Source organism: Danio rerio, chromosome 24, assembly GCF_049306965.1.
Source record: "Danio rerio strain Tuebingen ecotype United States chromosome 24, GRCz12tu, whole genome shotgun sequence".
Lineage (NCBI taxonomy): Eukaryota > Metazoa > Chordata > Actinopteri > Cypriniformes > Danionidae > Danio > Danio rerio.
Genome location: NC_133199.1, coordinates 27,815,475 through 27,830,014, shown reverse-complemented (window position 1 = coordinate 27,830,014; position 14,540 = coordinate 27,815,475). Strand labels below are relative to the sequence as shown.

The window sequence follows — 14,540 nt, the reverse complement described above, 5'->3', positions numbered from 1 at the left end:
CATGTTATTTGAAATAAATGTCTTCAAACTTTTTCCAAGACTTTGCCTTTTTTGATCACAGAATAACGATATGGAGCAGAGTCGGGTGTAACACGTTTCACAGTAACGATTTACAGTATTGTAATTACATTTTAGAGGAACAAAGTAATTTAACAAATTACATTAAATTTGTGTAATTTGATTACAGTTACTAAAGTCAACGTAATTGCGTTACTTCCACTACATATAGTTTTTGGAAAAAAATCACATTGCGCTTTGAAATTATTGGAGAACGCGAGCTGAAATGGTTGCAGTCAACAGTGGAAATACAGACATTAATTTAATTTATGGGAGCGTAAAAACAAAAATGTTGCTGTGAAATGCAGTCTAAAGAACTTTCCACTCCTCGCCAAGAACATGGTGACAACTACTAAACAGGCAAAATTTCCCAGACGCACCCATTTGAAAACTGCAAGTTATGTGACAAGAACTGACCGATCAACTTCATACTTTGGAATATAAACATTTTGGTAGATGAATTACCTTAGACAACCACAGAACACCCAAACACTGCAGTGCTTTTTTTAAACTATGGATGTCAATGGTTACAGGTATCCAGTTTTCTTCAATTCTTCTATCATGTAAAAAAAAAATAAAAAATAAAAAAGAGAAAAAAAAAGGAAGAAAAAAGAAAGAAAAAGAAAGAAAAAAAGAAAGAAAAAGAAAAAAAAAAAGAAAGAAAAAGAAACTAACCCAACGCTGATATAGAGTAATGTCAAACATCTGTCTGACTCTGTTCCTGGTATTGAAGGCCTACTTTCATGGTCCAGTCGATGTATAAAATCATCTTCTGTCCACTTTCAAAAGCCAAAGCGAGTTTGAAAATTCTGTTTCAATTTTTTTTACAGTTTTTTTTGCAAATACAAAAAAAAAATTAAAGTGAACATCAAAATAGTTTCTTGCATCTCACTACATAACACCAAAACCAATTAAAAAAAGGTTTATCTTGCTTCAATTTCTATCTATTATATAATTCCTGTTAAATCCATAGACAATCATCCCACCTGTGCTGTCAAACATGCGGTCTACCTGGGTTATTGTTCAGACCCCACCGTACTATCGGAATCAGCGGCTTGTTTTAATTTCACAATTAATCTCATCTGAGTGGCATTTTGTGCGGATGTTATTTGGGTAATTAGCAGTAAGCCCCAGGGCCGAGGGGAATCCAGAGTGTGTAATTGAATCTGAACATATGCGAGCTGTTTGGCTTTCATTTTGAAGGGAGCTCCGGTGTTATCACCCCTCTGTTTGCCTTAACAGATCTTTTGTGCTCCTGGAGGCCCAAGACTAAACCAACAGTTCTGTTCCCATGGGCTTAGCAAAAGACTGCTTCTACAGGAACACACACAGGCCAACTGAAAAACACACAAGTATGCTATTGTTTTCAAACACAAAATTCAGTAGAAACAACCATTAAGGATTGTCTGCACTGTAGAATGATCTGCTTTGATAAATATATGTATGGGATGGAGACTTCTTGCCATTTCACCTGTTTGCCAACCCACATTCCTTCATTCTTAATCTGAGACACTCAGATAAATCTGTGGTGTTTTTAAGTAGGACTGCTCGATTATGGGAAAAATCATAATCATGATTATTTGTCATAATTGTAATCACGATTATTCAAAACAATTATTAGTTGAAGTCAGAATTCTTCACCCTTCTGTGAATTTATATATATATATATATATATATATATATATATATATATATATATATAAATATTTCCCAAATTATGCATTTTTTTACGGTATTTCCTATAAAAATTTTTCTTCTGGAGAAAGGCTTATTTGTTTTATTTTGGCTGGAATAAAAGGAGGTTAAAATATATTGAAACCTATTTTAATAGCTCAATATTCTTAGCCCCTTTAAGCAATATATATATATATATATATATATATATATATATATATATATATATATATATATATATATATATATATATATATATATATATATATTTTTTTTTTTTTTTTTTGATTGTTTGCCGAAGAATGTTCTGTTATACAATGACTTGCCTAATCACTCTAATTAAGCCTTTGGATGTCACTTTAAGATGAATACTAGTATCTTGAAAAATATCTAGTAAAATATAATGTATTGTCATCATAGCAACGTTAAAAGAACTCAAAGTGTAATCAGTGTAAGTGCAAATTTTATAAATAAAGTCAGAAATATCCTTTATTTAGCCATACAAGTAGGGGTGTAATGATGCGTTTATAAATAAATAAATGTAAATGGTAGATTAGTATTACCAGGGTAAACCATAAATGCAACTTTTCTAATGCAATATTTAAAATTGTAATTTATTATTGTTATAACCACTGACTTTTGTTATTATATAGAATATATAACATTTTACCCATTATATCTTCAATATCCTTTATTAATCATTCCAATTTGCTGCAGGAGTAAACATTTCTTATCAGTAGCTATTATTCCAGTCCATATTTTCTTAATGTGCATAAATTGTAAAATAATGTAATACCTTTGTGCTCAAGAGTCAAACTATGATGGCAACATGTAATGAGTAAACTTCCTTTCAAAATGTCACATGACTTCAACAGATCTTGTGACAGGATAACTGATTTAACCTGTACAATGCAGTGCATCTCAATGCAAATAATATTAAATGCTATATTAACTCAATTGAAAGGTCATCCATCCATCCATCCATCCATCCATCCATCCATTTATCAAAATGATTTGTTAAAAATCATCCACTATATCTCAAAGCACTGTTGTTAAACATCTTGTCTTTTTCTAATTGTATCTGAAAACAAGATAACATGACAGCATTTGTCAAAAGCTTCATAGGAATTGATGATTTGATTCTTTTGAACACACAGGGTTAATAACAGCATAAGATGCATTTATTAACAAATGTTATCTATCTATCTATCTATCTATCTATCTATCTATCTATCTATCTATCTATCTATCTATCTATCTATCTATCTATCTATCTATCTATCTATCTTCCATCCTTAGATTAACAAACAGACAGATGAATAGGTAGTTAAAAGGGGTGAAAAAGCATAAGAAGCTTTTAATAACAAATGTTATCTATTTATCCATTTATTCATCCATCCATCCCTATATTGACAGACAAACAGACAGATAGATAGTCAGAAGGGGTGAAAATGCATAAGTTGCTTTTATTAACAAATGTTTTCTATCTATCCATTAATCCCTACACTGATTGACAGACAGACAGACAGACAGACACATAGATAGATAGATAGTTAGACAAGATCTCGTATGATGAGATCTCGCAAGATTAATCTCAAAGAGATTTTTCGTCAGGCTAAAAAGTTGTCTCGTGAGTTGTGATGTTATGATAGAGCATGAGGGTGAATTTAGCACTGAAGATTGGAGGCAGGATTTGATTTTAACTGCAAATCAAGTGTCTTGCACACACCTGGCAACCCAGGCTGGGCTCGGGAGTTGCGCGTGTCACTCAATTGCTTGGGCGAATGTGACGTTACCAATTTTTTTTTGGCTGATGCGTCCAACAGAGGCTCCAACTGCAGCCACACACATTAACCATGCTTCATATCCATGAGATAGGATAGCACTTCAGATATTTTTAAAGTCATAATCGTCGTAAACAACTGGAATTAAGACGTGGAGTTTTCTTACTTCAGTCGCATTATTGAAGTGGAGCGTAAAGACTGTAATCAAACTATTACCATCATGTAGGTCTTTTAGCCACATTTTGTGTTAGGATAAGACACACATACTTCTGTTTGACACTATTCTCTGCACCTAAAGAGTCAGTAAAATACCACAGACAGTAAAATACCACTGACATACCCTTGCGCTCACACAGACAGTAAACTTCTGGAGACTCGAGGCACACGCCTTCATCATCACAAAACATATTTATACTTTCGGTGTATGGTATCAAATTACATTAAAACAACTGCCTCCTATCAGTCCTTACTTCATATTTGCATTCAGTAGCTCAGAGTTTGTGAGGGAGGCATGAATGAAGTCTTGCTGAATGAAAGTAAAACTGCAAAAAAAAAAAAAAAAAAAGTTAAAAATTTAATCCCAAAAATTACATGAATTTTAAGTTCAATTTGTGAAAGAAATTTGATTTATGTAAAATTGTACCGAGAAGCCAGTCAGTAGAATTTACAGTTAAATATTTAGCAGTGTTTGCAGGTCCATTACAGCATAGAATTCATTAAAATAGAAATAATTGAAAAATAGAAATAAAACAAAATAGAAATAAAACACCATTAATTTTTTTTTTTTAAAAGCACCTAAATTTTTAGCAATTTGTGATTTTTTTTTCAGTTAAATAAAAGATAATTTTCCATTCATATATTTCATCATTGACGATTTCTTAAAAATAGTCTCGGCTCATTCTCGTGAACCTAATCTTGTGTCTTATCTCGTAAGTGTCTCGTCACACTCAACAGACAGACAGACAGACAGATTGTGTGTACAATATCCCTTAGTAAATTAAACAGTCACTTTTGCATAGTGCTACAGCCTCTGCCGACTAACAGGATTCCCCAGATCTTGAACATGTTTGATTCACATGAGTGTGCTGTAAACCTTGAATTAGGAAAGAATGCTAAATGTAAAGTTAAAATACACAAATACCATAATACCATGCTCAAATAATATAATAAAATAAAAAGTCTTATTAGCTCTCTACTGCACAGTGTTGCCATATGGCAACATTATATTTATGTTCATTTCCCTGCCACTGTTTTTTTAAGACCAATGTTCTACATTTTTTGTTGGAAAGAGCAGATCTTAGTTTAGCTAATGATGTGCTTCGGTTAAGTCACAAGCAGTGTTTTTCTGTGGTGCAATTTCTGACAGACTGGCGTTTATTATGAGTAGTTGCTGAATGCAAAAGTAAACGTCAATAAAAACAAAAGATCAACTCATGAAAGATCCGCAAAAAAAAATCTGAGACATCAACTCCATTAAGTTATGACATATTTACAACTTAAAGTGATCAGATTAGCTTTATGTAAATCAAATGTATCTGCTATCTGCAATAGTGAAATGTGCAATATTGCAATAGTTTATCTAGCTAGCAAGGTCAACAGTAATCTTTTAAGTTGTAACAATAACAACATGAATGCTAGTATTATAATGCTGATTGGTCATATGTTAATGTAATTTGCATTATGGATAAAATCACATTTTAATGACAATACTTTTGATTAGATATAAATACAGAGAACAGTGTATTAGTGAGGAACACCCAGTTCTGCGGTAAGTGCAAGAAGAAAAGGACAGAACTGGCTCTTCCTGCAGATGAAATTGAGGATGAGACGGGTTTTAGTGACCATGAGAATAATCCAGATTGGACATTTGATAAGAGCAGTGATAGAGACAGCTCAGGTAAGTTAGCTCAGAGACAGATAAGACAGGTGTAGTGTAGTATATAGCATACTATACAAACATACATTATTCTGATGCATCTGGATATACTAGACTTGTTATTTAGGATTATTTAATGAAGGAAATATTTATACCCACTGTATGTTTTATAAATGATAATACAATATTATGTTTCTTTTCAAAAAAATTCAGCAAAATTAATGGAATAAATGAAAGCTGTTGGAGTATCAGTTGTTGGAAAGTATGTTTAAGGTGTCAATTATAAGTTCCTTGTGAAAGTTTATAATTACAATTAAATAATTTCAAACAACAAAATTATTAATTATATAAGGAACGTTCGAAATTCGAAATTTCTAAGTTAGATCCACTATTAGACGTTGTTGCCAGTTGACAATGTATCATAAAGTACTTTAAAACAAACATTTTCCCAATTTGTTTTTTATAGTACTTCAAGTTAAGCCAATTTAAGAAAAGAAAAAGTCAAATATTTTTTCTAGATCCATCATAATGCATGCAGTAGAGGGTTAAATATATTAGTCAGAATACATACAAGAATTCATAAAGACACATAAAAAGGATCGACTTGTTGACTGTGACGCCAATCATAGAGTATCAGAATTCAGTATCTGCTCTATTAATCTTTTTTTCTCGTTACAATACTGCTCCAAGCAGCCTCCGCTGGGTCCTAGTGCCTGCCTCATAAGAGACTTATTCAGGGTCTGCCGCTGGATATTATTGGCTGTGTTACATGAACACAATTAAAGAAAAACAAACTTATATCTAGGAACAAAGTATCAAAAAAGGTCATAAAATCACCAGTCTACTTTAAATGTTATCATTATGAGAAGCTAACATGTGTGAGGAATACAAATCTTAAACCAGTTGACTCAACCTGTGAATTAACACTTCTCCAAACACAAAGAGAAAAGATGTGGGCATCAGCTCAGTTCAGCCAAAAGAACTTATAAAATACTGGCAAAAATGCAGCAATTTTTAATTTCTGACTTAAGTTAATTTCTTTCTGCAATAACCACGTATTTAAATAACTAACTTTAACAGTTCTCGTGAAATAAAACTATTTATAGCGTGAAATTTTGGTCACACTGTCATCATAAGTATAACTATACAAGTATAAACATCTGAAACAACCGACCTGCAATGGACACTCTCCTTTTATGGCCCACAACTATAATATCAGCATAATGGTCCAGAACTATAATATCTGGTGAACCAGAATGAGTATTTTTTGGCTCATTCCCTGCTTATCTCTGTCTCTGCTCTGTGGATACTCAGAAAATCTCAGAATGTTTCCTTTAATTTGTGAATATTCACATTAAATAAACTAGAAACCACACACCCAGACAAAATCCTTTAAATAGGTTCTGTTTGTGTCACCTGGTTTATAGACAGACTTCATTTGCATCTTCATTGTAACCAAGAAATGGAGGATAGGGGGATAAAAAAAGAGAAGAAATCAGGGAGCAAAAGAGAGAAAAAACATCTAATTGAAACACTAAGAGCTCGCTCTGCGAGAGAGAGAGGCAGGATAAAGCTTCATAATTGCATAATTATACCAGTCGATACCTGACACTGCGAATACAGCCACTTCTGCAGCCGTCAAATGAGTTCCACATAATTTAACCAAACACTGGGCAAAGACTGGGGCCCACAGATCAGTGCAAGCTACCGGAAAAACTTTCTCGCTCTCCTCCTCTCTTTCTCCATTTCACAATTTCACTGTCGCATCTATACCTGCAGGTCTTTTTCTACAGCGGTTTCACCCAAGTATTTCGGTTCACCTCTGACTACAATCAGAACTTAGCACTTAAGGTTTCATTTCAGTGTCAGGTTTGTAAGGAGATGTGTGGTTTCTTAACTGCTTTGTATGAGAAATGCAACTCATGCAACCGATGGGAAAAAGTAAACTAGATTTGTACGGTTTCATTTCGTGTGCCATGCCTTGTTGATAGGGTGGTTCCCAGGGTACTGCTGTACCGCTGAAAGGGCGTTCTAATGGCCTGTTTCCACTGAGTGGTTTGATACGGTACACTTTTATGGTCATTTCTACTGTCAAAAGGTACCAAAAAGCGAACCGTACCGTACTCCTTTATGGGTACCCTTTTAAAAGGGTACCTAGCACCACAAAAGGGTACCAAAAGGTGGCGCTAGAGGCGCAGCTGAATGCTATTGGTTTACAAAAAAAACATCACCAGCATGTGCACAAGCAGGAGGATGAAAACAAAGGAAGCGCCATTTTAAAGACACAGCCGAGACATGACATCGCAATTATACATGCATATAATAACGAGGCATGGTCAACCAAAGCTTAAAGGTGCAGTAGGTGATTGTCTTCAGAAACATTTTCTGTTGTGCTGGTTGAAAGTCTCTTCACAGTCCAATAGTAATGATTACAGTAAATGATCTAAATGTGTTTATATGTATTTTTATATTCTGGGTAAGAGATAAAACTAAAAAATGTTCATCCAATTAAATAGAGTCGGACCGTCATCTCCCATAATTCCGATAAGCAGGTCAGACTGTCTGTCAGCATATGTAGATTCGGACTTCTGCGCATCTGTTCACGCAGATCCGCCATTAGTGCTTGCCCGTCTGTATCACAAACGCATGTGCGCGAGCGAGCTGCAGGCCGCTCGCCGATGCAGAGTCGGAGGCAGAGTCGGAGTCTGAAGGACAGACAAGCTCGGGCCGATTACTGTAAAGCCAGGCGCGAGTATAATTCACCCTTAAAGCGGCCGCGCGGTCACGAGACGGACCGGGAAAAATCAAATGCAGAATTGAAACTTTTAAAAACCTGAATCAATATTGGAGTTACTTTAGCACACTGGAGGAAGGACGACACCATGGCTGAAGTATTACTGTTAGACAGGTAATGTTGTTTTAAAAGCTTATGTTAGATTGTGTTGTGTTATGATTGACTTATATGCACAGACGTGTTGTTCAGCCACTGAAATCTCCCGGTGAAAGATTGATGTGAATATTTTCAGTTTCATAAGGTCCTTTGACAGCATCTATAATGTAGATTTATATTTAGTTAAACAACAAAACATCAGTAAATAGCGCTATTCCGCCTAACCTGCTTTATTGAGCTGAAGTTGCTTTTATATTCACATTGGGATATTTTTGAACAATGACAGCCTTCCTTTACTGTTAACCATGCTACTCTGAATATTCGCTCTGAAATAGCATGTAAGTGTGTCAAAGTAATAAATGTAATTCCTGCAAGGCGCTGGCACTAACTGGTGAATGACATGAACTAGTGGGTTGTCTGTCTGCTGTTGTGACAAGGGGTTTGGTTTTGAATCACAGTCCCTCCCCGCCGTCCAAAGATAATATGCTAAGCGGTTAGCATTTTGGCAGATCACCTACTGCACCTTTAAACAAACCTTGTCATCATCTTGATGAACAACCACAAAGCCAAGAAGAGGAGCAGATTCTACCCTATGCACCGTAGTTGTTGACAAGGCCATCTAAAGCGCGAGCGGTTTTGCTGTTTCGCATATGCTCACTGAGCATCTATATTAGAAATAACTAACATCTAGAGCTGATGATAATAACGTGCTTGTAATTATTGAAGTGCTTCTGACATCCGATCCTTTCAGAAACAGACAAACGTGAGAGTGAAGTGCGAAAAAACAAAGGAGAAGCCGGAAAATAAAAAATAAAAATAAAAAAATAAAAATAAAAAAAATCAAAGGAGTAAATGATTTTTTCAGCAACCTAAAATATGAACAAACTGCCATATTTAACTATTATCATCACCTTCTGGACTATTATGAACTGATTGAATTACTTCCTAACAGAGGTAACGTGCTGGTGAAGATAAAAGATACAGATGAGAGGTTTGCACTGAGGAAACGGGCCATTAATGGTTGTCATGTGATGGCTGTGGTATTGTGATTAGATGCTGCGTCACTGTTCTAGTTGCCCAGATATTTGTATGTGTGTATGATATTCGGCTCTCACAGTTATGCAGACACTCAGAACAAAACCAAAATCACAATATGGCTTTATATGTGCTGGACATTTCAGAATAAAGCACAGCATATTCTTTAAAACTGAGCAGCTCATGATAACAGAGAGGCTTGCAGAAAACTGCAACAGGTCATGCCAAGTGCAGCAATTCTATGTTGCTTATTATTTTGCTGTTTTATATTTAATAAAGTATCAAGCCAACGATCTTCTTATTAGGATAGTTGACCAAAAACGGAAAATTCTGTCATTTTCTCAGCCTTTACTTGTTTCAAACCTTTATGGATTTCTTTCATCTGTTGAACAAGTAAGATATTTTGAAGAAAGCTGAAGAACCATTGACTTCTATAGTATTTGTTTTTCCAACAAGAGGTCAATGGTTACAGGTTGAAGAAATAAAGCAAATCTAAATGAAGGCATATCTCTCTCTCTCTCTCTCTCTCTCTCTCTCTCTCTCTATATATATATATATATATATATATATATATATAAATATCTTTTCTTTTTTTAATATTTCCAAAATGATGTTTAACAGAGCAAGGAAATTCTAACAGTATGTCTGATAAGATTTTCTTCTGGTGAAAGTCTAATTTGTTTAATTTCGGCTAGAATAAAAGCAGATTTTAATTTATGAAAACAAATGAAGGCCAAAATTATTAGCCACTTTAAGCTATTTTTTCCCCCGATAGTCTAACAAGCCATGGTTATACAATAACTTGCCTAATTACCCTAACCTGCCTTCTTAACTTAAATTAACCTAGTTAAGCCTTTAAATGTCACTTTAAGCTGTATATATATATACACACAATTTTTTAAAACATCTATAGTTATGAAGTGGCACAGACCTTGTTCTTGACTTAACACGGAAACAACAACGCGTGCGGCATGCCATCACTTTGTTGCAGAGCAAACGCCAGCAGAGTAAAACACCAAAGCAGTTTGAAGCGGAAAGCAGGAGTATGTCTGCGGTCTGGTGGTATTATAAAGTTAATGATGACAACATTGCCAAAGCAAACTGTGAGATATGTAAACTTGGGATTGCAAGAGGCTACATTTAACACAACAAAGTTGTTGAATGTTAAAATAAGGTGAATTAAATAATAAAACATCCTGGATCTGCTCCGTCGCTCTTCTTTATTCTTTTATTTATTATAGAAGTATCGGATCGGGTTTCGATATCGATAGATAATCAAAATCAAATGACTCCTAAACGGAATCAAGGGCAAAAAAACCTGATCAGGACATCTCTAGTTGCAATGTAACATTTAGTCAACAAAATGTGCAATAGAGACCATCAAAATAATGTCTTACCATAATCTCTAGATATGGCAAATACAAAATTCATTTTTTTTTTTTTTTAAGATACTTGAATAATGCCTGATGAATCAACAGTTTAATTAAAACCTCAGCAAGAGTGATGCAAATTTTAGCAAGCAAAACTAAATAAAGGAATTTCACCATCCAAGCAGCAGCTCCACTAAACACGCACACAACTCTTCTCTCAGATGCCCTTAATCCAGATCTGCCCCTTTTAGCCCAGAAAAAAAAAGCTGCGATTACAAGCGGCTTGGTTCAAAAAAAGCCTCCAAGACAACAGCCTCTCACAGGCTTTGTGCCCTGGTAATCAACAGCTGTACATTCACACAGTGGCTGCGGAGCCCGAGAGCGGCTGAATGGACGCAAATGCGTCCACTTTGTACATCTCTGCTTTAATCAAGCCTTTTCTATTCAGCAATCTGACCTTTTGTTCAAAACAGGATTATCACCTTTTTTATTTATTTATTTCGGTCAACCCCCCCCCCTCACCAAACCACCATCACATCCCCAAGCCAGTTACCAAGGGCGAAGCACATGACGAAGATAATTGCAATAATTTGTTAAACGCCATGGCAACCCACATTAGAATGGGGTAAATACGGGGGGTGCCACTTGGTGCCACGCTCTCATTTTGCAGAAGACGCCAGGAGTCAGAACGGATGACAAGGAAAAAGAAGTGAAAAGGGGGAAGGGAGGGGAGACGAGAGCAAAGCATATTTGCTTTGTCTCTAAAGGGTGGTTTTATTGGTAATGGTGGTGGGCTGAAGGTGGAGGTGGCAGTGATTTCTTTCATGATTAATGCCTCGCCGGTGTTCAGTAGGAAACTCAACAAACACTGCTGACTTCCAATCTGTAACCATGTGCGCGTCGAGTCCTCCCTCACGCAGGCAGGCTTTCTCCCTCTATCTCTGCGAACAAACAACTCTATTTGAGCTCTCCCCTCAGCTGAAAGGAATCCTTAATTACACAATATCAGCCTCTTCATTGCTCCTAGTGTGGGAGGGGACGGCTGAGCTGTGTCCACTGAAGCCGGGCCTGGGCGAGGAGGGGGGCCGCATTCACTACCAGCAGCTGTTTCACACATACTGACAAAAGAGCCGACAGGCACTGTCCCAGCGAGGGAGGTGGCTACATTCAGGCCGCTAATTGATTTTTCTGCACGGCACTGTGGGGAGAGCATACCCCCGCAAACTTTCAAGTCAGATCCGCAAGTTTCCGGCATTCCAGAACTTCCCAAAACATGGCTCGCTCGTCCCGATTGGACACAGCGTGCAGTGATTACGGCTGTCCATCACAACCCTCAGCTGGGAAATTAGATACACAGACTTTATGTGCGCCCTTAACGTAGGCCCAATATCTGCACGCTTGTCACATCGCCAGGGCCTGCACTTCTGAAGACACTGAGCGTGCACAAAATTAATTCTATTTGTGACGCAGCGGGAGGTGGCGCTGGCTGTTAGGAGCAACATTCAGAGGCAAATGGACGCTTCTGAAATTCAATAAAGACAGGAAATAATCAAACAGCATGAGGAAGGTGAGCTCAAATTAACCCATGTCATGTGCGGAGCAGACAGGTGGTCATAAGTGAACGTGGGAGAGATTATGGTTATCAGAAAATGTACGATCAACTCAAATTCTTTTAGGGTACAAAATGAAACCTCTTTGACAAGAAATGTATTATCACCCTGACGGAAGACATCCTAGACATGTTAACAAACTTTTCTTTTACAGAGTGTACAACTCTGACCTTTTTTAAGAACAAGTTATATTAGAAAAAAAAAATCTGTTATCAGAGTTATAAATAATAAAAGGTGCAGCATGTAAGTTTGACGCCAAGTGATTGAACTGGATATTGCATTTGTGGATCAAAACAAATAAAAGCGCAGGTTGTCAGATTGACAACCAACAGCGAATTGGTCCCAATAAAAGAAACAACATGAGATAGAAGGAATATTTTTAGATATTTAAATAAATATCTAAAATGTTACAAACATTAAATAAATGTTAAGGTATTGTTTTTAACCAACACCTCGAATTGATATATCAGAAACGGCTTCTATTTCTTGCAGCTGAACAACAAGATGAATGACAATGATCATCTCAGGCACACCTCATCGTGCTTTATTTAGTGCTAAATGCTAACAATGCGAGTTTGAATGCCATTTTACATGACATTTATTGCCATACTACTGAAAGCAGCAGCAGATAGTTCACCTCAGATCTTAAAAATAAAACAAACTGTCTGAAATTGAACTTTAGAGCTGTGAAATAATGCAAACACAGATCAATGATTCAGCATCTACATTTAATAGTGTTAAAGAGGTTTACTATTTACTAATTAGACTTTAAACCTTACCATTTTGTTGGAGTGCAGTAAGTGCACTATTCTGTGCTTCTGAATGGTTGTATTTAAATTTCTGTCGTATTTCGTCTGGTGCAAACAGCCAAATTGCTTATCACTACAAATCTCGTCACATAGCATGTTGTTAGGACACAGGGTTGCAATGTAACCTGCTCACTTATAATATTTACGCTCTCAATATTTATGTTATTTGCTAATTAATAACCTCATGTTGAACTCTGAATCTGCGTTTCATTTGGGAGTCTGCTACTGTCCAACGGAGGTTGCATTTCGGTCACAGATGCATGCTTTAAGAGTCTTTCTGACTGAATGAATGATATATGTGGTAAACAAGGCAACGAGGCGTGTTAAAATTAGATTGTATAAGCTGGCATTGGGCAGGTTAAAAGAAACCAAAACAAAGACACCCAGTCCGGCACGTAACGCACATTTTCAAAGCAGAATATCTCACTTCAGCATTGTTTTTCAGTTAAACAAGAGTGTTCTCTTGGCATGTTTCTTAAATATCTGCAATCACATTAGGGTATTTTTATGCTTTAGAAGAGTCAAAAACTTACAAACAGCATCTTTAAATAAATAAAACAAAATGTATATAAAATGTATATATAATTTGCAACACTATTGGCACCTTTACAGATACTCCACTGACCATTATTCACTACACAAGTAGTGGCCAATCTGGCACACATGGGCGGTGCATTACTAGAAGCATTTATTAATACTCACGCTGTAGTATCTCCTGATGTGGCGGCGAATGTCCAACTGCAGTTTATTGCCAATTTGTACTTGATGGTCCATCGGACTGCCCCCGCAGGGAACGTGGCAGCAACTCTTCAGGCTAAGCTGCAAGGTGCTCCCCTGGAAGCAAACAAATTCACTTTTACCACCGCATTTGATTACGACACACACAAAAAAACACAACATAATCAGGGCATTTATCTTGTTGACTGGCATTGCCCAAAGAAGCTTTTAAAGGCTATTAGACCTGACCTATTAGACATTCAAACATACTAAAAATATAATGTCATGGCCCCAGACTAAGGCTCTAGGGTATCCAGGTAGGAAAGGCAACACAAGAGCAAAAAAAGGCACTGCATTAAGCTTTCAGCTGTGTATCGGGCTGACAGCGAGAAACAAATGCCATACTGCGCAGATGATTTGCAAGCTTTGCCGGCTTTTCTGCATCTAAAAGGCCTTAGACCTCCCATTGAGAAACAGCGGCAACGATTGTAGTTAAACACTGGATAAAAACTACGGTAGCCTGATATCCCTTCAATCTAACCTCACATGGGCACAAGCAGAGATGTTTATGGTGCTCATTATGCCTCAAATAAGCTGAAGAACAGAGTATGTGTGTGTGTGTGTCTAATGCGTCAGCACACTTGCTGGAGCTCACCGTATCACACAAACACATTACTCTCACTTTTATGGCACGGCGGTGGTAAAGCACCGTACAATT

At 36.5% G+C, this 14,540-nt stretch overlaps 1 protein-coding gene across 1 annotated transcript in view; it reads right to left on the bottom strand.

Moving 5' to 3' along the window:
• pola1 (polymerase (DNA directed), alpha 1) overlaps window positions 1-14,540 on the bottom strand; it is a 91,731-nt gene that overhangs the window by 23,054 nt on the left and 54,137 nt on the right. Inside the window, exon 34 of the mRNA NM_001305464.1 lies at window positions 13,808-13,939. Coding sequence (NP_001292393.1) covers window positions 13,808-13,939 — 132 coding nt within the window. The remainder of the gene's footprint in view (window positions 1-13,807; window positions 13,940-14,540) is intronic.